The sequence below is a fragment of the Meleagris gallopavo genome, chromosome 15, assembly GCF_905368555.1.
Source record: "Meleagris gallopavo chromosome 15, MGAL_WU_HG_1.1, whole genome shotgun sequence".
Classification (NCBI taxonomy): domain Eukaryota; kingdom Metazoa; phylum Chordata; class Aves; order Galliformes; family Phasianidae; genus Meleagris; species Meleagris gallopavo.
In genome coordinates this window covers 12,786,485-12,811,540 of record NC_139418.1, presented here as the reverse complement: position 1 = coordinate 12,811,540, position 25,056 = coordinate 12,786,485, and the positions used below count along the sequence as shown (strand labels likewise).

At 54.8% G+C, this 25,056-nt stretch overlaps 2 protein-coding genes across 5 annotated transcripts; both read left to right on the top strand.

The window, feature by feature from the left end:
- Window positions 1-9,836, top strand: CDX1 (caudal type homeobox 1). Its single transcript, XM_003210411.5, has 3 exons — window positions 1-586; window positions 8,373-8,518; window positions 8,650-9,836. Exons 1-3 carry the CDS (start codon window positions 157-159, stop codon window positions 8,854-8,856), a joined length of 783 nt encoding a protein of 260 aa, XP_003210459.1. The 5' UTR covers window positions 1-156; the 3' UTR covers window positions 8,857-9,836.
- A 2,742-nt stretch (window positions 9,837-12,578) lies between these two features.
- SLC6A7 (solute carrier family 6 member 7) lies at window positions 12,579-23,631 on the top strand. Of its 4 annotated transcripts, XM_003210410.5 has the most exons (14): window positions 12,579-13,612; window positions 16,924-17,104; window positions 17,506-17,637; window positions 18,477-18,711; window positions 19,014-19,152; window positions 19,411-19,545; window positions 19,813-19,916; window positions 20,239-20,363; window positions 20,808-20,920; window positions 21,002-21,133; window positions 21,444-21,543; window positions 21,869-21,969; window positions 22,115-22,282; window positions 22,938-23,631. In XM_003210410.5, the coding sequence occupies exons 1-14, from the start codon at window positions 13,580-13,582 to the stop codon at window positions 23,148-23,150; spliced, it is 1,911 nt and encodes a 636-aa protein (XP_003210458.1). In that variant the 5' UTR covers window positions 12,579-13,579; the 3' UTR covers window positions 23,151-23,631. The 4 variants fall into 4 exon arrangements, with proteins under 4 accessions (XP_003210458.1, XP_085092894.1, XP_031411592.1 ...); XM_085236768.1 differs by having other exon boundaries at window positions 20,808-21,133; XM_031555732.2 differs by lacking the exon at window positions 12,579-13,612 and having other exon boundaries at window positions 14,887-17,104.
- The last annotated feature ends 1,425 nt before the right edge of the window (window positions 23,632-25,056 follow it).

The window sequence follows — 25,056 nt, the reverse complement described above, 5'->3', positions numbered from 1 at the left end:
TGTGGGCAGGGAGGTGCCTGGCCCCGGGACACAGCTCCCCAAGGCGCCCAGGTGAGCGCGGCGAAGGAGGGGCGGCCGCTGCGTGACACCCGGCCGCTTCGGCACAGAGCGGCGCAGCGCATCGGCACAGCATGAGCGCAGAGCCAGGTAGAGAAGATGTATGTAGGCTATCTTTTGGATAAGGACACCAACATGTATCCCAGTCCCGTCCGGCATCCCAGCCTCAACCTCAACCCCCAGAACTACGTGCCGGGGCCACCCCAGTACTCGGACTTCGCCAGCTACCACCATGTGCCAGGGATTAACAACGACCCGCACCATGGGCAGCCGGCGGCCGCCTGGGGCTCACCCTACACCCCTGCCAAGGAGGACTGGCACTCGTACGGCACCGCTGCCGCCTCTGCCGCCACCAACCCGGGCCAGTTTGGATTTAGCCCCCCGGATTTTAACCCCATGCAGCCCCATGCGGGCTCTGGACTCCTGCCTCCAGCCATCAGCAGCTCCGTGCCACAGCTGTCCCCTAATGCACAGAGGCGCACCCCGTACGAATGGATGAGGCGCAGCATTCCCAGCACCAGCAACAGCGGTAAGGAAACCCCCAGCCCTACACCTGGACTCCTTCCTCCACATGGGAGCTCTCAGCTTGGAGTCCTGCATGGCCGGATCCTGCTCTGGGAACGACCCCAGTGGGGAGAGCTGTGGGGCTGGCGAGGTGGCATGGACTGAGGATGGGCGTGGAGAGCATTGGTGAGCGGGTGACCCTGTTCTGCTGGCAGTCAGAATGAGAACTCTGCTCTGCATAGTCCTTCTCATGGCCAGTCCAGGGTAGTCCAGGCTCATTGTCGTGGTGGTGGGGTGCTCCTTTTGGAGGAGTGCTGTGCTGTGTGTCTAGAGTGCTGAAGCAGTGCATGTGCACAACTCACTGCGCAGTCAGCGAGCACATAGGGGTGATGCTGCATGCTCAGGGTGCATGCAAGGTGCCGTGCGTCGGGGACGGTGCCACGTGCAGGGTGCGTGTGGGTGCTCTGGGTGTTGCATGGCACACAGCATTTGCACAGCTCCTGTGTCTGGCACTCGGCAGCCATACAGTCCCTGTGCCCTATCTCCTGTCCCCATGTCCCAGTCCCTGTCCCTCTGTCTTATCCCCTGTTCCCTGTCCCTGTACTCTGTCCCCTGACCCCGGGGTCTTGTCCCTGCTGAACTCCTGACCCCGGCGGGGTGGGGGGAGGTGGAAGTGTCTGTGCCCCGCAGCCCACCGCCCGTGGCCGCCCCACTGCCCACTTCAAAGGCGGTGGGCAGTCCCCCCTCGGGGCCAGCCCAAATTGACACGGGCTTCGCTTTGTCATGGAGATGCTGCCGGCTCCTTTGGCATTGAGGAGAGGTGCGGGGAGGGCCTTTGTCCTGCCCTGCTCGTGCCCTTTCATGTTCCCCTCCGAGGTTCCCAGCCCTACGGCCGTCCTCTCCCTCTTCCCCTTGTCCGGGGCTCCCTGTTTCAAAATGGTGTAAAATGCCTCATTTGTTGGCTTGCTTCTGGTTTCCTGGCATCACTGCGTTGGGTTGTCCCCATGCATGGTGCTGGGGATGTGATAGCCAAGAGCCACACAGTGACTGCATGATGCTGAAGGGTCTGGGTACGGCGATGCGCAGCGGTGCCCACGTCCTCACTGTCCTATCCCCTGCTCCTCTGCCCCATCCCCAGGCCCCATGCTCTGGAAACTGCTTGGAAAGTGCTGTGAGACTGTGCTGGATGCTGGGGTTGTGGTCATCCCAGTGGGAGCAGGGGATGCGGTGGGGCTGAGCATCCCAGGAGGTGGAAAGCAGCGAGCTCTGCTCTGCAAGAAGGAAGGAGAGGCAGGGTGGCATTTCCTGATTCATTTTAAGCACTGAATATAACTCTTTAGGAAAATTGCCCTCCCTCCTCATACGCATTGAAATGGAGCCCACAGCTTCTGTGGGATTTGTAGGTCCAAACATCTCAGTTTCTTCTGGGAAAGGTGAGAGGGAAAATGAAAGAGGGGAGGAAGACATAAGAACACCTCTGGATGAAGGGAGTGAGATGTAATGAGGGCAGGAAAGTTCCCCTGATTGAGTCACACAGCAACGGAGTGATTGAATTCTGGAAAAATCAGCTGTTGAGCAGTTTGTATCTCTTAGATTAAATGCATACAAAGGGACAAATGAGCCAGCTGTTGTTTCCTGCACGTGGAGGCAGAGAGAGCTGGCAGGAGCAAAAGCCCCTTGGTTATACGGGACACCTCTGCAAACCCCCCCAGTCCTGGGGTTTCTGCCCATGGGGCTGTGCAGCTGAATTCAAACCCACGGCACTTGCCCAGGCTGCCTTTACATAAACCAAGAGGTGGGTTTGACATAGATAAGGGTGAAATGTTTTATTGGAATCAATAAACTGTACATTAATCAGTCTGGATGGGTTATACCCCTCTCCACGCTGTGGGAATAGGAAATGAATGCGTGGGCTATAAATACAGAGAGCTTCATTGCGAGTGCTGTAAATCATCAGAAGGCTGTAAATTACGGTTCCCTCTGTCTTCCCTTGTATAAACAGCCATCGGCCACGGCGTGAAGGTGCTCAGAAGGAGCTGTGCATTGGAGGCAATGTTACGCAGGGATGGAGCGTGCCAGGGGGTTCTGCTGGCGTGATGCAGAGCTGGGAGAAATTGATGAGAAATCTCCCAGTGACTCAGTGCAGAGTCAGACCTCATGGAGCGATGAGCTGATATACCTGCTGCTAAGAACGTGTGTGCCTCACCCAGCAGGGCCAGCCATGGCACGGGGCAAAGCTCAGCACAGGTAACGGATGCTAAGTGCCCCAAATTGGGAAACAGAAGGAACAAGATGTCCCCATGTCTCCTTTCTTCCCAAGCATCAGCCTTTTTTTTTGCTCATAAAATCTTCACGAGCACAGTGTCAAACCCTCACGCTTCCTCCTTATTCGTAATTATTTGCAAACTTCCTTGTGAATGGCACCCCTGCTCTATAAAAAGCTCAGGAAGGCGCTGGAAGCAGCAGTGTGCTGACCTTTGAAGTTCATCCCCCCCCTCATTAGCTATGTAAATGCTGTGTGCATCCTCCAGGTCACTAATGAGCCTGACTGCAGCATTCTGTGTTGCAAGGGAAAGTGTGCCCGGACATCCCCAGGGAGGTGAATGTGCATAGGGAAGTGCAGGATGAGCAGCCATGGTGGGAACATCCCGGGTATGGATGCCTCAAGCATGGGCAGAAGGCAATGCACTGAGTGTGCAGCTCTCTGCTCTGTTCCAGCTTTGTTTTCACTGTTTCTGGCTCAGTTTTCCAGCTCTGCTTGTTCAGCCCTAGAAATGCTGGAGGAAACATGAAATCCCCATAAATGAGACACCAGCCCAGGAGAGATTTGAGATGGGTGTCGGGGGTGGCTGGAAGACCTGGTCCTGTTTTAGGGACACAGCTGTTCCCCAAGAAACCCTCTGCTTCCTTGGGTCACCTGGAGTGCTGCATGCCACCAGGGTCCCTATTGGTCCTCTCCCCTTAAATTATTAACCCACAGCCTGCTCCTGGCCTCTGCTGGGGTTTGCTGAGTGCTTAGCCTGCTGGCCAAGGTACAGGTGGTTTGAACTTTCTTAGAATTGACTTTCCTTGAATAAAAAGGGCTTCCCTGGGGGTACCTACGTGATGGGCTTGGCTGACTAATACCCCGGGATTAGCTGAGGGACACTTAATGCTCTGGCCAATGGCCAGTGCTTCCTGCAGGAGACCCTTCAAGGACGCCCACCTCAGTACTATTAGCTTTGTGATTCTCCTGGATAAGGGGATGAACCCTTCCCCTGCACTGAGCCCCAGAGGGCTGTGAAGGGGCAGAGAATCCCAGTGCCCACCTGGGCCCCCCACAGTGCCACCGGCTTAATCTGGAGTGGAGTGGCAGCTTTGTGCCCTGGGTCTGGCTGTGGATCCACACCATGCAGGCGATGCTCCGTGCCTGCAGCCCACATGTCCCTGCATTGTGGTCTTTGACCCAGCGCTGGAGCCCGGCTGGCGGCACTTGGTGAGGTGCTCATAAAACCAAGGAGCAGCCCCTGGAATGCGCTGGTTGCCAAAATAAAGGCTTGAATCACTGCTCTGCTGGGAAACGCTTGTCCCAACACCCAGCCTGGGGCTGCTGTTTCTTGGCTGGGGAGTGGGTCTGGGCCGGGGATGCTGGACAGGGACAGACTGCCCCCCTGGCCCCGGGGGTCTGAGGTCTGTGAGCTCTTCCCTGCCTGCTCTGTTCCTTCCCAATCACTTCAGCCCTGGGTGCTGGTGTCCTGGTCTATGCTTCCTGGATTTGCTCTCCAGCATATGGGCCCTGCTCTTACCGATAGCAAAGCCATGGGGCTATTTCGAATTGATCCTCTGCGTGCAGAAGACTATAAAACCACTGGGAACTGTGGTGCGGTTTTGTAACTGAAACATTCCCAGTGTGTGACATATCAAAGCCAAATGAGGTTTTATTGCCAGTGGGGTGGCACTGCTGCTTCCTCAGAGATCTTTGGCACCAGGAAGATCTCCGTGGCTTACTGTGGTGTTGGCTGACAGCCTTGTGAGGAGCTGCTCTGAGGGCTGCAGGGCTGCCTGGGAGTGGTGGCCACAGTGAGCCTTTCCTGCAGCCCAGCATCTCAGCAGTGCCCATTTGTGCCACCTGGAGCAGGAGCCAGGGCAGCCTGGGCAGGGCCATGTGGTGGGGGCTCTGCCAGCATCCCCTCCCTCTGCAGTGCAAACAGAGAGGGCCTGGGGTAGATCCTCTCACATGGTTTTGGAAACCCAGCAGTTGTCTAAATCCAAGGGAAAAGATCTTGGCAGGATCTCATGGAAGTGGGATATCCTCTGATTGACAACGATAAGGGGGTCCATGTGGCTGCAGTCCTTCATTCCACACTGATTGCCCCGTCCATCACACCACGCTTCCTGAGGTGCATGGGAAAGAGTTGAAAATATTGCCTGGAAAGGGGAAGTGAAAGCTCTGCCCACTGGTTCCCAGCAGGCAGGGGTAGCAGTGGGGCTTAGACTCCAACAGTGGGGTGAGCATACTGGAGGTAGATCCTGGGGGGTTCAGAGTGTGCATGGGGAGCTCAGGCTTTGGGGCTGCTGTTTCCAGAAGGTTTGGGTACAGTAACATGTTCCGGACTGTCTGAGCTGAGTATCAGCACAACGTGGCTGTGGTCCCCTCTGCTCAGCAGAGGGAGCATCGACCTCTCTGTGCAGGCACAGCTGTAGCACATCTGGCTGCCAGATGATGGTGAGCCAGCGAGGAGGGTCCTGAGTGCTGGGAACAGACCCCAACCCTTCTCCCAGGATGCATCATGCAGCATCGCTCTGCTGGCTGCCCTCCCTTTTGCAGTGGGAGATGTGAGAGGATGGAGGGGGAGTTGAGTTGCCCATGGCTCTGTCTCTGGGACTCCACTCTGATTTGGTATTGCTTCTGTGACTCAGTTCCCCTTCCCATATCATTGCCCACGCTACACTGGGATAGGGGGAAAGTTTTCATAGAGAATTTTCCTGGGAAGAAATGGGAAATAGGACTCTCATCCATGATGTGTTCCATGCACTGCTCTCAGGCTGCTTGGGACAGCCCAATCTTTCTGTGCCAGTCATGCGAAGAGCTGCTGGGCAGCAGGGCGTGCAGAGCCTCGGCTCCATCCCCAGCAGCACCTGCCATGCTAAGTGCCCTGCACAGTGCCTGGCGCCCGGATTGCCATGTGCCTGTGTCCCCAGGCCTGGGGACCTCTGCAGCTGGCAGCGGCACGGCTCTCATCTCTCCAGCTCCGCAGCCCCACTTGCTGCGCTCTGACCTGATCGGAGCCCTGATGGCTGCGGTGCCGCTCAGAATGGAGCCAGGCAGCCACTGTAATTTTGAGCTGCTTTGACCTGTGAAATGGAGACCTTTGGGGAATAGCATAGGATTATACTCTTGCCTGTTTTGATCTAGCATTTGCTACAGCTGCCCTGCATCAGCCTCAAAACATCCCACCACTCCACCGCCCATCTCTTTTAGGGGGTCTGTGTCTTGTTGAAAGCCATCCTTTAGACAGGTTAGGGCTGGAGAGGGTGAATTACAGCCCCCTAACAGCCTCCATCATCCCCTGGTGCCTTCCTATGCTTGTTTGTGACAGTAGCCCTGTAGGTGCAGAGCTGGAAACAGAGAGCACAGAGCTGGGGTTGGGTTTTCCTCTCCTCTGCCTCTGTTCTGGAGGGAGGGAAGCAATAATGCTGTGTCACTGTTGAGGCTGCCTGACCTCAACGTGGACACCACAGAGATGCTATAGTACTGTGGCCAAGGGCAGGGAACTCCTGTCTCCCTATCCTTGTCCCCATCCCCATCCCCAGGGCTGCCATGTGGAGCAGATCAGGGCAGGGGGTCTCCCTTAATGTGTCTGTGAGTGCGTGTGCATGCACACTCAGGAGTGTGTCCTTTGGGGCCTGTGCAGCACATTGAAGCTATTCCCTTATCTAATTGTGGCTCAGGTGAGTGCTATTAGGGTTATACATTAACAGCACTAACGATGCCCTCTCCCCAAGCTTTGGGCCCTGCCTTGATCCCAACGCTGGAATCCTTCCTTCTGGCCCCATGGATGGCTCAGTTTGGCTGTTTAAGCTGTTCCTTTTTTCTCCTGGGGACAAGAAGGAGGAAGTTTGAATGTGTGTTGGGGCTGGGTGGTGCTGGCAGCAGGAGGACCCTTGTCCCATCCACGCTACCACCCACGGCCCCTCCAACAGCCGTGGGCCATGCCAGAGACCTGGCACAGCCCCAACCCCAGATTGCCCCATCCCACTGCTCCTCAAGATCCCTGCAGGCATTGGGGTCTTACCCACAGGTACAAGGAGTCCCCATGAGGAGCCATGATGGCTCATCCCAAATTTCCTCTTTCCTTTCCCAGAGCCATAAAAGGGCCACCGAGGGCGAGTTAAGTGTAACCCAGCATTGATATTCAAGGTAGCCGCATTATTCATTGTCAATAGCATTTCTTGCAAGTCCCTTTCTTCTCCTTGTGAATCGCTCACAATACATTCCTGAATTCAGCAAACATCGCTGAAAACTGCAATTAGTCAAGGAGAGGAAATCTCCATCTCTGGGTTGGTGGCGAGCAGAGTCTTTGCTCCCTGATATTTGCAATGAGCACCCGGGGCTGCGCCGGGGTTCGCCAAGGACAAGCAACGAAAAGAGAACAACAAAGCACAGGCAGTGATGGATCTATTTACGGCTGCAGCAGGAAATAATAATCCCTGCTAAAATTCCTGGCAGATGCAGTATCCACAAACCGCCTTGTTTCGTTACTCTTTAATTTTTTTTAACATTAGCTGTCAGTTCCATTGCGTTCCAGCTGTTTTTTTTTCACCACGCAGTGGCATTTAAATTGCAATATCGCAAATAAGATCACTTTTCAGTCATTATCTCTTCAGAAAAGGGTATTGCTTCCAAATGAAAAAGGAAAAAAGAGAATTCATATGTGAAAGAAGATATCTTGAGCCCTGGTTCCGGGGGATGCAGTTTTGATCCCTATCCGTGGCACAGCCTTGCTATACCTCCATCTCCTCAGATCATGGGAATATGTATTGTGCTGGGGGCATGGGCAGGGCTGGACCACTGCTACCCAGTACTATTTTCCACTGTGTTTTTCTAATAGGAAGCAGTATTCTTGGCACCATGTGTCGGCTATCTTCTTGCTCAGGTGAAATGTGGGGGTCAGTGGAGCTCTGATCATATCTGGGGAGACCCAAGGGCAGATTCAGGCTGGTTATGGCCGAACACTGCTGGCTATTGAGTCCATCACTGGGAATGTTTGTGCTTAATGTGGGCTCTCCCCATCATATCTTTAATAACTACACCATTCTTTTGCGAACACAGTGTGAGATGATGAAAACCTCTCTCGGTGGCAGAAAAATGCTGTCATTCCTGGGTTTTCCCTCTTTTCCTGTCCTGATCTGTGTGCCTTTGACTGATGGCACTGTGGGTTTGGGCACTGTGGCACAGAGCTGGGCTTCCTGCAGCCCTCTGGGCTGGACTTGTCCAGGCAATGTGTCCTCCACCTGGTCTGCAGCTCTGCTCCTCTTGAGGTGATGATCATGGCGCATGGAATGTGGAGACCATTATCTTGGGATGTCACTGAATGCCTCCTTCCCTTCCTACCGTGAACAGCCTCTATCCCCTGGTGCTTTCCAGCGTGGAGAAACAGCCTGGTGCTACCCAGGATGGGTATCAAACTCCATATAAGCCAAGGACTCCTATCCTCTGGTCCCATGTTCCTCCAGAGCTCTCTGCGTGCTCATGCAGCTCCTCCATGCCATCAGCGATGCTCCTGTCCCCCAGCCCTGTTATCTCACCCTCACTCTGCTCTCTCTGCCAGGCAAGACGAGGACAAAGGACAAGTACCGGGTGGTGTACACGGACCACCAGCGCCTGGAGCTGGAGAAGGAATTTCATTACAGCCGCTACATCACCATCCGCCGTAAGGCCGAGCTGGCTGCTGCCCTGGGGCTCACTGAACGGCAGGTGAGTGCTGGAGATGGATTTGAGAGAGAGCAATGCCATTCCCATTCTGCTTCCAGCTCCCACGGTGCCCGTGGGATGCTCTTCCTTGTCCATGTCCCCTTTTCTGCATGGCGATCTGTGTCTTTCCACAGGTGAAAATTTGGTTTCAGAACCGGAGGGCGAAGGAGAGGAAGGTGAATAAAAAGAAGCTGCAGCAGCAAAGCCAGCCCACCAGCACAACCACGCCAACCCCCCCAGCTGTGGGCACGCCAGGGCCCATGGGGACCCTCTGCAGTGGCAGTGCCCCAAGCCTTGTCTCCTCGTCTCCGCTCACCATCAAGGAGGAGTTCATGCCTTAGCCCCCTCCGCCAGCCATAGACACTGAGAGATAAGCACTACGTGGCAGAGCTTGTTGCTGAGCACCCAAAGACACCACGTCCCCTGGGGCATGGTGGCTCTGTCGCCCTCCCAAGAGGCTGATGAGCTCTGTCCTACACAAAGCCCATATGTTAGGTAGTGCTGTTCTCCAGTAGGAAACATGCGCTGGTCTCTGGTATTGGTAGCCCAAAACCAGTGGGATGAGTCTTTAGGTGATGGTGGAGGACCCTTTCTGTGGATCAGAATGAGCCAGGGGGATGCTTCCTGCACGGTCTTCCTGGTGGTCCAGCTGCCTGCTGCTTTGGGGCAGTTCTAGTGAGGCTGAACTAAAGAAAAGACTTGGCTGGACTCAAGGCAGACAAATGTCAACTGAGGTTGTCTGTGGAATCTGCCATGCCTGGAGTGAGTTGGACAGCAGGAGCTGGGTAGGACCCTCAGCATTGGGACTGTAGGGGAATGAGGGCTCCTTAAACTGAGACAATGGCAATGAGTGTCCCCTATATCCCCCAGCCACCATCCCCAGCTCCATCCCTGCAGCAACAAAAGGCCATCGTGAGACCTGCAGACATCTGTCCCACAGATGGACCTCCGTACGGAGGTTTTGAGACCACCTTCCAGCGTGGAGGAACAAGAACAAGGTTTGCAGTTAGGACAGTGGACAACTTCAGGTTGCCCAGAAGGGCCACTCACCTACCCATGGCATTGCAGAACCTGCACAGCTCCATGCTGCATCAAGGCACTACCAGCTGCCAGAACCATCATGGTGATGGGACATGTCCTGGCACAAGATGATGGATTGCTGGCTTCCAAAGAGAGAGATGGGTGGGTCTCTGCTGTTTTCTCCAAAACAAAAAAGGCTCTGGGTTTTGCCTGCTTTGTGCTTCTCCCTCTGCTGCACCATTGGTAACCAATGGCTTTTTTTTTCTGCTGGAAATCAGAGTTAAAATTCCCCTTAATCCTGCTGAATCCTGAGATCTCTATTGGCTCAGCTACCTTACAGCCCAGTTTTGGGTGCCCCAGAGGGCATGCTGGGACACAGGAGGGCTTGAGGCTCCTATTTGGGGCTATGGCTTCCCAAGACCAAGGTGAGGGTCAGTGGCTCTGATGATCCTCTTCTAGCACCATCACTCCGAGCCCCAGCAGGAACAAGAAGTGGAGATGTCCCTGTTGCCTGCAGAGCCCCTTGTCTGCTCCCAGCCCATTCTGGCCTAGAACTCACAGTATTTGGGGTTTAATACTGCACAGCTCCTTGACACCCACTGCACCTACAGCCCCTTAATAGGGTCTGCATCCCCCGCCATGGGGACCAGTGACATCTCCCCGGGGCCATCACTGCTAATTTACACCAAAGGCAGACATTGGTGTTGGCCTGGGACTTCAGCTCACAGCTTGTGTACAGAGGGCAGAACATTTTATTTTCTAGGCTTTGGTAAAAATAAAAGTGAGCAGGAGCCCTGTGAGCTGTGGGTGTGTTGCTGCCTCTCCCCATGTGCCCACACTGATGTCCCCAAGTGCGATCAGACAGTGCCATCAGGGAGGGCATGGAGAGATATCTGGATGCAGCAGCCTGGCCCCACAGCCTGGTTGCAGTGTGCTGTGTGCCCATCTCACGAGGGCAGCAAGGCTGCAATGTGGCACGAGGCAGCCACGTCCTGTCCCTTGGGTACAGTGGGGATGGCTAAGGGATGGATGGTTTCCCAGGGACAGCCGGGGAAAGGGTGAGGCTGGGCCTTGCTGGTGCTGGAGGCCAAAGAACAAGGCCAGCTGCCCACCGACGTGGCTGCCGCTGATTGGTGCCTGCCTGCCTCTAATCTCATTTTATGGCTGTTGATGGGCTGAATATCCTCCTTGTCCAAGAAGAGCAAACAGAGAATGAGGATATGAGATAGAGCTTGGGACAGCTGGCATCAGTGCCTGGTTGTGACTGAGCGGAGCACAGGTGGTCCCCACTGCCTGTGCTGTCCTCTTCCCCATCTTATCACTGCCTATCTCCATCTCAGCCACATCAGATTTGGGGCTGCCGTTAAATCCCTGCCCAAAACAGCTCCTCCAGACTCAAAACACACAAAGATATGCAGGTGGGGCAGGCGGATGTGTTGAAGGGTGAAGTCCTTCTGGGTAGAGGAGATAGAGGAGCAAAGGAGGGATGGGGCAGAGAGAGGGGCAGAGCAATGGGTTTTTTCTGTGACCTTACAGGAGTGGCTGTGCCCAGTGTTGAGCCCTGCTGAGTCTGGCACATGGCATAGCAGGGCATTGGTGGCTAAAACAGGCTGGAGAGGCAATGGGAATTGACCTGGTGCCATGAGGGGAAAGGTACTGGGGTGGATGGGTCTCCTGCCCAAAGAGCAGTGTGCCATTGGACGCTTTGGTGCCTGCAGGAAGATGAGGGCCACACAGAGGGAAGATGCTCTGCCACACCCTGGAGAAGCTCCCGGTGCCGTTGACAGCATGAAATTCCAACTGATACCCTAATCAGGCGCCTGCCTGTTTGCACAGTGGGGTAAAAGTCCAGTGAGCTGTGGGCTGTGCCCTTGGGTTGCTGCAGCCTGTGTGTGCACAGGGAGCAGGCGCTGGCGAGAAGAGGCCATAAATACGCCCACACACCCAGCACCCCTTCCCCCAACACACACACACCCCTCAGCCCCGCTGACGAAATGCATCTGCTGTGTCCCCGCTCCCATGTCCTCCCCTGACTCTCTGCCATCATTCTGATCTGGCAGTGCTGGCTTTGGCATCCACACTTCCTAGATGTGCCATACCCACATTTGCACCCCTGGCAGGTGACAGTCACTCCATTTTAGCAGCTATGGCACCTACCCCTTGAGTTGCACAGCCCAAAATTGCACCATGGCCATATGGGGACACAGGGTGGCACGGAAGAGGGACCCTGAGGGCTGTCCTCTTCGAGTCCCTGTGCTTTCCGCCCATTACCTCCCCTGAGCTCACACTGCCTGCTTGCACCCTCCTTGGAGAAATCTTGAAATAATCATCAAAATAAGGCCACGCACAACAGGTGGCCGACAGCATGGCAGCCTCCGGCATGGCACAATTCCCAGCAGTGACGAACCGGAGCGCTGCTGCGGCTGCTGCCTTCCATGTGCCCCATGGAGCAGAACTGGGCATGGCCCCATCCTGCTGTTGGGTAACTCCCTGCCCGCCCCAGTGGAGGGCTGGGCTGTTTGTGTAGGGCTCGGCCTGTGCTGGTGATACAGGGCTGGGGCTGAACCACGCTGCCAGCAGCTTCCCACCATGAGACGCTTCTCTCTAGGTAGATCCCAAGGGAAAAAAAACAATGGGCTGGTTCAGATCACACAGGCACGAAAGGCAAACAAAGCATCCCTGCCCCAGCAGGAAGGGTGAGGATGGAACAACGCGCCATGCAGCTCGGCGCAGCATTCCCCATAGCATCCCAGGAGAGGGAGAAGCAATGGATCACCCAGAGGGAGGTAAAAGCTTGGAGACTTCCCAAAAGCTATGTAAAAAAAGAGATGTTTGTTGGATGATGTATTTTGCTCCTTCCTCCTTTCCCACTGGGAAACCCAGGTAAATGTTAGCTCTCAAAGACCCACTGTGCAAACTCAGAGGCACTTCATCTGTGCTGGGTTTTGCAGAAATGTATTTTCGTGCTCACAATCTGGGGGAATTTTTACAAAAGTGTTTGGAGGGCTGTAGGAACATGACTCCTGTTAGATAGCAGGGAGTTTCAGGGCTTCAGTCCTAGCTCTGTCTCTCTGCATACCTCCAGCAGCATCTGCTCAGCCTTAAAGTGGCTGGAGACACGTTTGGGTCAGACTGAAGTACCACAGAGTGTTTGCAAAGAAATGGGGCACACACACTCTGATGGGCGCAGCACAGGGAAAGTGAAGCACAAGAAGGAAAGAGGCATCGCCCTGAGGCAGCCAGCAGCTCTCCTTGTGACCCCAGAGCATGTGAGATCATCCCCTCCTGCAGTCCTGCTGGGGACATTTCATACCACAGAAGGAGAGAAAGAGTGAGGGACCAGCTCCTTGCCTCCTCACCTGGGGTTTGACTGAGCACAAAGGGGAAAAATCCCAATCCCCTGAGCTCTGGGTCTGTGGGATTCCACCAGACACTCAGCATGAACACTCACATTCTAGGGAGATGACCCGTGCTTTGTAGGACCTGTCCCAGGATGGCTCCAGCCCCCAACACTGAGAGGCACTGGTCCTGCCCAAAGGAACTGAGGGCTGCCCTGGGCTCGGGACTCCAGCTGTGTGCTGCCCGAAGGAAAATCAGTGCAGGGCTGGCCAGAAAGCTGATGGGAGCTGCTGTGCTTGTCCTGCTACCACCACCCCTCGGGACACGTGGGAGCCCCGCGTTCCCAGCAGCAGGGTGTCTGAGACCTTACACATTCATGGCACATGTAAAACAGCATCCTCTCCTCCTCGCTGCCCTGCTTGGGGCCGAAGCCCCAGACCCCCCCTCCAGCAGGGGTACGTTTGACAGACAGCCCTCCTGCAGCCTGCCCAGAGCCGTCTCCTCCCTCCCTCCCCGCTCAGCGTGCAGCCAGCCCCAACTCCAGGCAGAGCCTTCTGCCGGGCTGTGCCCCCCCGCCCCCTGCATCCATCCACCCCGGCACCCCCCTCTGCCCGCCTGCTCTGCTCCCCCTTCTCCCTCCCTACCTCCCTCTGCGGAGCGAGAGAACAAGTCGGATCGGGGAGCGCATAGCAACAGGATTCTGGGATGAAGAAGATTCGGCAGCAGCAGCTCCGCAAGGTGAGAGCCAATGTGGGAGCGCGGGGACATCGCGTGCCGTCGCCTCATGGGGTGAATGGCTGGGGGCACGGATTGCAAATTGGGTGGGGGGCATTTGGAGATGGGTGGGAGTCATTTTGTAGGGACTTGGTGGAGGGATGCGTCCCCAGCCCCTACCCTCAGGCAGGTGCTGCTGGCAATGATTTGTGCCAGGGGTGCCCCGGAGGGTGGGCACCAGGTGCTCGGTCCTACAGTGCTGCTCATGAGGATGCTGACCCCTGATGTAGGGAGCTCAGGGGCTCCGGTTTCCCCCATGGGATCGGGACACAGCTGGGCTGCTGCTTCCCTGCCTAAGGTTGGGGTTGTTGGGTCTCAGGGGACCCAGGTGGTACTGGATCCTGAGCTCCCCCTGTACCCTTTGGAGGCCAGTAGGGCTAGGAATCCTGATGGGAGCTCTTTGACCCAGCTCTCAGACTTCCCCATCCCAGTCTTGCCCTTCCACTCTTACGTCTGCCCCTGTACCAGGGACAGAGCCCCTTCCATTGCCCTTCCCACATGGGGCTGGGTGCTGTGGGGTGGCTGAGTGGCAATCCCAGCTCTCATGCTGCTGCTCCTGCATGTGGGTGCTGCCCAGAGCATGCCCAGGCACTGCCCTTCACCTTTTTGCTTGCCTGCTAACCGCAGGGTAAGGATGGCTCCAGCCCGTGCCCAGCCTCCAGCTGCAGGAATGAAAACCCTAAGAGTTTTGTCCATGACAGGAAATTCCTGGGATGCTGGGACATGATGTAAAAACCCAGTGCTGGCCTGGCACAAGGCAGCAGCTCTCTGGCAGCCTTCTGCTTTGCTCCGTGCCGCTGGGAGGCAGCTCTGTCCTCTCCCATTTCCTACAAATCTCTTTTTCAGATCACTCAGCAACTGCAAGATCTATTCAAAGTTCTCTTGTCCCTCCAAAAGCCTTTCTGAGACATGTGAAGAAATTCCTCTGCTGCTCACGGTCCTGTTTAACATTTAGTCAGGAATTCATTTAGTCCCACAGCAATCAGCCTGAATGGAAAGCAGATGACTCTGAGTTATTTCCCCATCTCCGGTGCTGCTCGGGGCCCTTCACCATCCCAACCACTCAGAGCCCTGGGTGGAGGGCAGGAGGGGGTGTCTCCTTCAGGTGGCAGGATGCCATGCCTGACCCTGGGCTGAGGTTTCCCTGGAGCTGCTGGAACCGCTCACACAGCCCCACAACCCAAGCAGCCCCTCCTCACCTGCATCCGCTTCCTATTTGCAAGCCGGGAATTTCAAGCTTTTCTACCAGACATATGGAAATTCCTCCTTAATAGAGACCTTTCTCAGGCTCTAAGGATTTTTGCTTTTGCATAATAGTATTTCTGTAAGAGCTGAGTGGATTTTATTTTTTTTTTCCTATATGGGATTTCTTATATAGGGATTATTTGGTGCAAGGGTGGGAGCCTGGCACTGGGATGTCCCCATTCCAATAGGTGCTGGGTGCAGAGCCTCCTCGTGCCATGCCACAGCCTGACCCATTGCAGCCAGTGTTTTTTTTTTCTGCAAGAGATTAACAAGCAATTCGAACTGATCCGGTGTGACTCACATGGCACAGACGCACTGTGCTCACAGCACAGAAATCTGCCTTTGGGTGGCATTTCCTCAGTCAGACGCTGTGGTTCACACACAAAATTCTCAACACATCACGGACGAAACAACGCCACAATGCCAAAAGTATGAATTGAGGCAAAATATGATGAAAAAATCAACCTGGAGCTGGCTGGCATCTCACAGCTCCAGCTTTATGACTGTTGAGTTTTGTAGAGGTTTAATTTAAGCAAAGCAGTTTGCAGATAGTAATTAGCACAGGATAATTTCACTGTGGAAGCCAGCTCATATCTTACCAGAATCTCAAACACCTTTTCTTCTTGGTGCCCTTTACTTTGCTGACCTCTTTGGAGGCATCTCCTGGCACATGATGCAAAGTGGTGCAGTGCTTAAAAACAGTGATGCCAGGGGAGCGGATGGTCCCTGTCTGTCTGTAACCGGTCTGAAAGATGGCAGCTCTGCATGCAAAGCACCGGAGCAGAGCTGTCAGCCTCTGCTGGGAGAGAAAAGCCCTGTTATGAGAGAGGATGAAAGAGGTTATTAGTCCTAAAAAAAAGGGCTGAAAGAGAGCCTCGGTGTGAGATATCCACCTGAATCAATGAGGTGTGCAGCTCGCTGTTGTCTGGGACAAAGGTGCTCTGGAATCCTTAAATACTGCATTTTGCAATTTGTTTTCATTCAGATGATCAGCCCAGGCTTTGTGTGGTGGGTGAGGATCCGTGTGATCTGGGTGATGCAGTCCCCTCTGTGCCTCACCTACCCTTGTGCTCCCACCACCCCACCTGCCAGAGACCTCAGGGAGCACAGCTGATGTCTCAGCAGGGATGCTGCAGCACAGTCTGTCCACCGTCTGCAAACATGGTTTGTTGTGGGTTGTGGCTGTACACTGGGTTAATTAGTGGGTATGGCCAAAATGAGGAATTGCTAAATCAGAGAGCTCAGTTAAGGAGCTGCAGAAGGGCTGCCAGGTGGCAGAGGTGTTTTGTAGTGGTATTATATTTAGGTCATGGTTTTACTTTGCAGCCTGAAGCTTTTCCTCCAGCCCGTATCCTGTGGCTATGGCATGCAACAGGGATGGGTTTTTAGGGCTGGCTGCTGCAGCCAGGGTTGGGTTTTGATGCCAGCCTTTTGCTCAGGTGAGCATCTCAGGTTGGCTCTGGGAAGAGCTGCCAGCTCATCCCACACCAGGTGGATTCACTTGGTGCTGGTGGGCAGGAGCAGGGTGAGAGCATGCAGCCATTGCAGAATGGCTCTTGGTCTCCATGGGAACTGGCAGCAGGATCAGCCCAGGCTGGACGGAGAGGAGAAGAAGGATGAGGAGGAAGGTGGTGTGCCACCTTGTACAGAACACTCTGCATCCCAATGGGAAGGAGGACCCACAGCTCTGGGCTTATCCCCCCACATCCACATGTCAAAATCTGGTTCTCTGTGGTCTATGAACTCAGGCAGAGATGGTTGTTTTTCTCTTTTAAGACTCCAGAAGAAGGGGAGGGGACTCCAAGCTGGGAATCCCCCTGCCCTGGTCCTGGTGTCCTGTTAGCAGGGACACCTCTGTCCTCTCGCCTCACTGGAGATGAACCCAACGCACCCCACAAGAAGAGGGCTCTTCCCAGGCCATACTCACACCCGTGTTTTGAAGATGAGAAAACCTTGATGTGACCCCTTGAGATGGTTTATTGATGAACCCCTGGCCACCCTCTCCTATTCCTGCACCCTCTCTCATTCAGCCGGTGACACCAGAGCTCCTGGTGAGCCCCAGCAGCCAGGACGGAGACCTGGGCTCCCAGTGCCCTGAAGACAGAGGGAACTGGACGGGACGTCTGGATTTCCTCCTCTCCTGCATCGGGTACTGCGTGGGCCTGGGAAACGTCTGGAGGTTCCCCTACAGGGCTTATACCAATGGAGGAGGTACTCATGCATCCTTCCAGCCATGTCCCCTTATCACTGAGTTGGGCAATCCCTGAATAGACACCCCTTCCCCATCTTGGGGCTGAGGAGCAGTGATAACTGGAGAAGATCATGGTGTTTGTGAAAGATTTGAGGAGAAAATATTTTGTGTATGTGGGCAAAGCAAAGCAAGGTGCGAATCACAGCCCTTCCTCTGCACCAGGGGCACGGTGCCCTTTGGGATCTGGGGTGGGCGATATCGTGGGGAGCTGCTGCTGCCCCTTTCTGCAGAGTTAATATTCTGGCCCCTTCCTGGGAAGGCAGTGGGAGGTTGTTGTAAGGATATTTTCCTTTTCCTAGGTGGGCTTTAGTTGTTTGCTCCGCATTAATTTCAGAGTTGTTTTCCTTTTTGCTTCCCGTAGGAGCTTTCTTGGTTCCTTACTTCATCATGCTGGCCATCTGTGGGATCCCCATCTTCTTCATGGAGCTGTCACTCGGGCAGTTCTCCAGCCTGGGGCCGCTTGCTGTCTGGAAGATCAGCCCTCTGTTTAAAGGTGCGTGAGTGAAATCCAGAGCCCCCACAGTGCTTCTATGAGAGCTGCTGGATGGGGTCGTGGACCAGAAGCCTCATCCCACGATCCTCAAAGGTTAAATACTGGGGGAAAATGGAGCTGGCCAGACTGCCGGCTCAGCCATTTGGGTAGCTGCAAGATATATATGAGCTACCTGTCTTCAGAGTCTCTGCATGTCCTCATCAGCTTTAGAAATTATATGAAATTATATGAAAAACTGAGTCAGACAGTGTACAAAATACAGCACTGAAGCTAAGCAATGGCTGTTAAAAAGGTAAGAACAAAGTGTTCAAAAAAAGATCAGATCAAACACTCTCAGCATTGAGCTGGAGCAAAACCCTCTGTATAATGCCTAAAAGAAGGCTGTAGTGATGCAGGGGTTGATCTCTTCTCTCAAGTTGCCAGTGATAGAACAAGAGGGAATGGCCTTGAGTTGCACCAGGGGACGTTCAGGTTGGATATTAGGAAACATTTCTTCTCAGAAAGAGTGGTGATGCAGTGGCACAGCTGCCCAGGGAGGCGTTTGAGAACTGTGGAGGTGTGGCACTGAGGGACGCGATCAGTGGGCATGGTGGGATGGGCTGGGGTTGGACTTGGGGATCTTAGGTCTTTTCGAACCTTAATGACTCTATGGTTCTATGGAATAGATTATCAATTTGCATGCATACAGAGGTCAGTAAAGGGGATTCCCCAGCAGGTGAACCTCTGCCTTGGAGCTGGTTAACCATGTGACTGCTGAACCCCAGTGTCTGACCCTGGATATGGATGCACTCTGCTCCAGAGAGATGGCTCACTTCTTCTTTACCCTCTCCTTCCTCCAGGCATTGGCATGGGCACCATCCTCATCGTCTCCCTGGTGGCCATTTACTACAATATGATCATTGCTTACGTTCTCTTCTACCTCTTTGCATCCCTCACAAGCGACTTGCCCTGGCAGCACTGCGGCAACTGGTGGAACACTGACCTGTGCCTGGATCACCGCATCATCAAGGCGGGGAACACCACCCTCCCCGTCAACATCTCCAACACCGTCAGCCCCAGCGAGGAGTACTGGAGGTGAGGAGGTGTGGGGAACAGGGAGAGAACAAGGATAGGAGAAGGTGGGCACTCATATTGTGGGTGCGGAGATGAGCTCACTGTCAGCATTGGGTGTTTAGCCATTGGGATTGTGTCTCTGAGCTATGGGATGTGTCCATTACCTGGAGTTGCTTTGATGGCCTGGAAATACTTTAGAAAGAAATGCATCCAACAGCTGGACCAGCCAGGACTCACTCATAGCCAGGCTTCCCTCACAGCTCTTCGGCGCCTTGTGCAGAAGTCCCACCGACTGCTCACCAGCCATTCTCTTTTTGCCCTAGCCGCTACGTTCTGCACATCCAAGGGAGCTCCGGGATCGGGGACCCTGGCAGGATCCGCTGGAACCTGTGTCTGTGCCTGCTCCTTTCTTGGACCATTGTGTACCTGTGCATCTTAAAGGGAGTCAAATCCTCTGGCAAGGTAAGGGCTGGATGGTCTCTTCAGGGATGTCCTGCTGCGTCTGCATTTCTCCTTGCATCTGGGGAAGTGAGAGCCATAAACATTTGCTAGACACGGGCTATTTGGGGGTGGCTTGCACACCCTGACACCAACGCCACCGGCCATGCTGCCCTCAGCACTGCAGGGTGATGCTTGGTGACCCAGTGTCCTATCCCAGGATGTGCTACAGGGGATCAGATGTACTGCTCCAGCTCTACAGCCAGCTCTGCTCTCCCACAGGTCGTGTACTTCACTGCCACCTTCCCATACCTCATCCTGGTGATGCTGCTTATCCGTGGCGTGACACTGGAGGGGGCCTGGAAGGGAATCCGCTTTTACCTCACGCCCCAGTTTGACCACTTGCTGACTTCCAAGGTGAGCAGGGCTTTCAGTCATTTGTCCAAGACACAAAAAATGAATATTCTCCTGTCACCTCTAGAACAAAACGGAGACAGTTCCCCTTCCTGTGGGTCTTTTCTGGCCAGCTTCTGGCCCAAAGTTCTCCCCCTCCTCCACCAGACCTAAAGCATTTCCATTCAGCAGCTTGTCTCTGCTCCACACGTTATCCGTGCTGTGCTTCCCACCCCTATGTCTCCAGGGGGTTTCCAAACCCTGGCTCTCCTACACTTTGTTTCCCCTCAGGTGTGGATCGAAGCAGCCCTGCAGATTTTCTACTCCCTTGGGGTAGGCTTTGGGGGCCTCCTCACCTTTGCCTCATACAACACCTTTCATCAGAACATCTACAGGTAGGAGCCAGATACCATCTCCTAAAAATCATAGCTGGGGAGCCACAAAAACTTCAACTGTTCCCCAGTACCCGCTGCAGGCACAGGCAGAGACAGGACTCTTCGTGCTGGGCTGATTCCCTCCGCAAGGGAAAGCAAATTTAGGAGAAACATGCATGCAAAAAAGCATGACCCATGTCATTAGGTACAGGTTCCTGGTACCTCTGGAAAGTACCCACTGAGGGAGGCCCTTGGGAGAATCGCATTACAGTGAAACCAGGGCTGCCAAGGCCACCCCAGCATGGGGCTGCTATGTTCAGAACATTTGCTTTCTTCTCTGTAGGGACACCTTCATAGTCACCCTGGGCAATGCCATCACCAGCATTCTGGCGGGGTTTGCCATCTTCTCTGTTTTGGGATACATGTCCCAGGAGCTCGGGGTCCCCGTCAACCAGGTGGCCAAAGCAGGTAAGGTCAAACAAGGACCTGTTTTCCCGGAATCTCTGCCAGGGCACAGCAAGGAGCTGGGAAGGGGAGGTGTGGGGCAGATCTTTCATTCCCTGTAGCACCTTCAGCTGGTATGGGGGTGATGGGAGACTTCCACCCCACTCAGGCACAGGGATGAAAGGCAGCTGAGGGTGCCAGTGTGAGGAGTGGAACTGCAGGCTTGGTGGCCAGGAAAGGGACGGAGGAAGATTGCTCCCTGCCATGCAAGTCTTAAGCAACACTAAGTGATGCCTAACAATGGCATGAACAAGAAACAGGCTTATTCTGCACCTCGACACCTTCTCCTGCCCATCTTGCAGGGCTGTGGACAGGTCCCCACTGCAGTGTCATGCAGCTGGGGCCTTCTTTCCTCCGTGCCCTGCTCTGTCACCCCCTTTTTACCCTGCTGTCCTTTACCTCCCTTAGGTCCTGGCCTGGCTTTTGTGGTGTACCCCCAGGCCATGACAATGCTCCCCCTTTCTCCATTCTGGTCTTTCCTCTTCTTCTTCATGCTGTTAACCTTGGGCCTGGATAGCCAGGTAAGGACAGAGCCCACCAGCCCAGCTGCAGTGCCAGGCATCCCAGGGGGATCAGGGAATCCTCTTTTCCTTCCCATTCAGTTTGCCTTTATGGAGACTATTGTGACGGCAGTGACAGATGAATTTCCCTACTACCTGCGACCAAAGAAAGCTGTTTTTTCGGCTGCCATCTGCGTTGGTCTCTTCCTAATGGGACTGATCCTCACAACAGAGGTAAGGTGAGGGGATGGATGCACTGGGGACTGACCAGGGGTTCATCCCAGAGACAGAGACAAATACATTCATGTCAGCTAAAAAGGTGGGAGAGAGATGACTGATGGAACTGGGTTCCCTGGGCATGCGAAGTCCCATAGGGAGTAACACAGCATTAGTGTCCTTGTACCAACCCCAGAAGAGAAGTGATGTCTCCTGAGGCTGCCAACATGGGGTGAGGGTATATGACCCCACAAGTGGGAGGATGTAGGTAGGATTTTATTGGGATGCTGGTCCCAGAGATGCTGGTCACTGTGCTTGGACTCTGCAGGGCGGGATGTACTGGCTGGTCCTGCTGGATGACTACAGCGCTGGCTTTGGTCTCATGGTGGTGGTGATCACTACCTGCCTGGTAGTGACACGTGTCTATGGTAAGAGGGTCTGTCCCATGGGGACATGGGGAAGAGGGTGGGGTAGAGTGACAAAGAGGTATTTGGAGGGAACAGGACGGGAGCCAGCAGCCTCACAGTGTAGCATGAGGCACCTCTTCTTGTTTCTCCTTCACTGGATTCGCTTCCCAGAGATATCTGCGGGACTGAGACTGGTCCCTCAGACCAGCTGGGTCCTCCTTCCTGCATTTCCAGCTGGGAGGAGAAATGCTTCTTTGCTGCTAGAGGAAAATGTGAATCACTGCTCTTGCCGCTCTGGTCCTGGGAGATGGCAGCTGCTGAATCCTTGTCCCTGTCCCTTCTCTAGGCATGAAGAGGTTCTGCAGAGACATTCACATGATGCTGGGCTTCCAACCAGGGCCCTACTTCAGAGCCTGTTGGATGGTCCTGTCCCCAGCTACGATGATGGTAATCACCGGGCTAGATGGTGCTAGCATCCCTGGTGACCTCCCCTTGTCACAATTTGCTCTACTGACCTCTCAAAGGACCACACTGGTTCTGCTGAGACCTTTGGGGAGCTCTGAGCTGACTTGGCTTTCCCCCCACCCCACAGGCACTGCTGGTGTACAACATTGTCAAGTACCAGCCCTCTGAGTATGGCAGCTACCGCTTCCCTGCCTGGGCTGAGGCCCTGGGCATCCTCATGGGGCTCTGCTCCTGCCTGATGATTCCTGCAGGCATGCTCATGGCTGTGCTGCAAGAGGAAGGGACGCTGTGGGAGGTAGGAGGCCCTGAAGCACCCCAAAAATGTGAACAGCTGATCCTGAGCCCCTGCCCACCCTGTGCTGTCTGGTGATTTGCTGTGAAATGCATGGAGTGTTGTTCCTTTCATGTGGGGAATACAGACATGTGGGACTTCACAGCCATTTTGCAGTAAAAAAGGCAAAACACGGAAGCAGTGGTGCAGAAAGGCTTTGCCCAGGGGCAGGTTATGTAGCTGCTTGCAGCATCCTAGCCTGGGTTTTGCCTTGCTGCTCTCCCCTGGCTGCTATGAGCAGAGCTGCAGCGCTTGCTGCCCTCCCCAGGCTGCAGCCTTTGGAAGGAGGAGCCTGGTCCTGGGCATGATGACATGACCAGGAACCACCTAGATGGATGCTAACCCATTATCTAGGGGGATCTAATCCTACACCATAGCCCTGCACTAACTCCCAGCTCCCACAAGCCTTCCCCACCATCCTATGCAGACTAACAGACCGCCACAAAGCACAGAAGAGCAGTGAGACAGTGCTGCCTTCCCCAAATGCTGCAGGACAGTCTTTTGGCCCCTTCCCACCCACACTGGGGCTCATCCCACTAAGGATATGAACGATAGCGGGGAGCACAGCAGGTGCCATGCCACAGAGAGCACCCACATCCCTCTACACATCCCTTCACAGCGCTTCCAGCAAGCCAGCCGTCCCACCATGGACTGGGGCCCATCGCTGGAGGAGAACCGGACTGGTACATATGTGGGCAGCCTGGCTGGCAGCCAGTCTCCCAAACCACTGATGGTCCACATGCGGAAATACGGGGGCATCACCAGCTATGAGAACACGGCCATTGAGGTGGACAAGGAGATCGAGGAGGAAGAGGAAGAGTCCATGATGTGAAGGGATAAGCTCTCCGCTTTACACTTTGGTACTTCAAGCTGGCTCAGGGCTGGGGAGGCTTTTCAGATCTGCTGGCCCTGCTGGACCCTTCATCACCACTGCAGCCCTGCCAGGACAGAGATGCTGCCTGTCCTGTCACCCCCAAGGTGTTTGTGTTCAGTGTGGCAAGGTGTGCAACGAGTCCATATGTTCATGTGACAATGTCTGTGCAAGCATTTGGGTTGCCCCAAGCCCTTGGCCCCAGCCCAGGGATGCTTGGTGCAGAAGGAGGCAGTCCTTTGAGTTCATGAGTTCTCTGCTAATATGTGTTTAACTCCAGCAACCCACAAACACATGTGAGAAAGAATTTCAATATCCTAAATGCCCTGAGGAAGGTCTGTGTCAGTGCCCTCAGAGACACCCCAGCAAAACCAGGGTGCATCAGCATCCTGCTGAAATCTGACCTAATAAATGAGCAGTCAAAAATAGTAAGAAGGAAATAAAGTGCTTTATAAATAAACTGGTCTGGGACATCCTGAGATTGTAGGCCCATACAGGAGCAGGGCTCAGGCAAGCTGAAGAATGGGAAGAGGCTGGGTCTCTGGTTCCCCATAAATGCAGGAGCTCATGCACAGGAGTCAACCGGACCCAGCACCAAAGCATGCAAGTGCAGCTGCCCCCAGGGTACCTCCTGCCTGGGTAGAGGAAGAGGAGCTCACACAGCATCCATAAGGGCACATCCAGAGGGGATTCCAGGCACATGAGGCACAGATACCTGGTGCGTTGTCCAAGGCATCTCTGTTCCACTAAGGTAAAAACCACGATGAAGGATAAACAGAAAAATGAGGGCTTATGCCTGGGTTATGCCTGTAGCCCTGATGTACTGGGCTCTCCAGGGCAAACCTGGCACGAGGCTTTTCTGGCACGGCCATGTCATCACATCACCCATGTGTGCCAGGCTCCACTGTGCTGCACAGCACATAGCCACCTCGGGGAGAAACCAGCCAGCCCTCGAGCAGCACCCAGCAGCAGTCTGCGCTGCTCCTCAGTGTCCCTTCCCTAGCACTGTGGGGGATTTAATTATTGCCTTTGCACCTCGGGGTCTGTAGGGATGTTCTCCAACGCGTCTTTCTCCTGCTGCTTTCCTCCCCACACTGGAGGCACTGAGCACAACTCAGCTCGCTTCCCAGCTGGCTCTGACCTTTATTCTTCCTCGTCAGACCCCTTCCCTGGGCCCGTTGGGCTGTGGCAGTGCGACCGTGCCGCAAAGCACCTCTGTCCGCTATCCCCTGGGTTAATCATTAGAGGCCGGCCATAAAAGTGTCGCTGATGGAAAGTTCAGGCTGTGGCGGCTGGAGAGCGGGGAGGGCCTGCCATAAACATTTATGGCCCCAATGAATCCTCGCTCTAACCTTGACACTATTTGCTGAGCGGGAGGCCTCGGGAGGTCACGGTGCTGCCCAGCCACCGTGGTGTGCGGGCCGGGGGACCCCAGCCAGCCTGGCCCCGTTGAGAGATGGATGTGATGGAGCAGGCGGTGGTCTTGGGCACTTCATGGCATCGCTGCTGGCCAAGGAAGCACGGGAGGCACTTGGAACACCCTCACAGGATGTGGAGATGGAGGATTTTGAGCTGGGCACTCTGCTCTGGGCTCTGTGTGGCTCCATGGGGTCCTGGCCCCATATTCCCCCCTGGAATCCTACAGGCTGCATGCCTGCCATCGCTTGGAGGTACAGTGTGAAGGACGGGGCAGGGACACATCCCCTGGGCACAGCACACTGGGACACAGCACCGCATCCATCCCTACGCCTCCATGCGTTCCACCCTCTGGGGAACACCCTGCTCTGCCACCGCATTGACCTTGCAGCAACACTTTTTGGCACGGAGCGACGGAAATACTGCCAAGGGGCAGAGGTTGGCCTTGGGA

What these genes read in the sequence shown, in the direction of transcription:
- CDX1 (XM_003210411.5), top strand. Translation starts at nt 157, where the DNA reads ATGTATGTAGGCTATCTTTTGGATAAGGACACCAACATGTATCCCAGT. An exon ending in TCCCAGCACCAGCAACAGCG is followed by an intron (nt 587 to 8,372) that starts GTAAGGAAACCC and finishes TCTCTCTGCCAG; the next exon opens with GCAAGACGAGGACAAAGGAC. An exon ending in TGGGGCTCACTGAACGGCAG is followed by an intron (nt 8,519 to 8,649) that starts GTGAGTGCTGGA and finishes GTCTTTCCACAG; the next exon opens with GTGAAAATTTGGTTTCAGAA.
- SLC6A7 (XM_085236767.1), top strand. Translation starts at nt 16,876, where the DNA reads ATGAACCCCTGGCCACCCTCTCCTATTCCTGCACCCTCTCTCATTCAG. An exon ending in GAGTCAAATCCTCTGGCAAG is followed by an intron (nt 19,153 to 19,410) that starts GTAAGGGCTGGA and finishes GCTCTCCCACAG; the next exon opens with GTCGTGTACTTCACTGCCAC. An exon ending in ACCACTTGCTGACTTCCAAG is followed by an intron (nt 19,546 to 19,812) that starts GTGAGCAGGGCT and finishes GTTTCCCCTCAG; the next exon opens with GTGTGGATCGAAGCAGCCCT.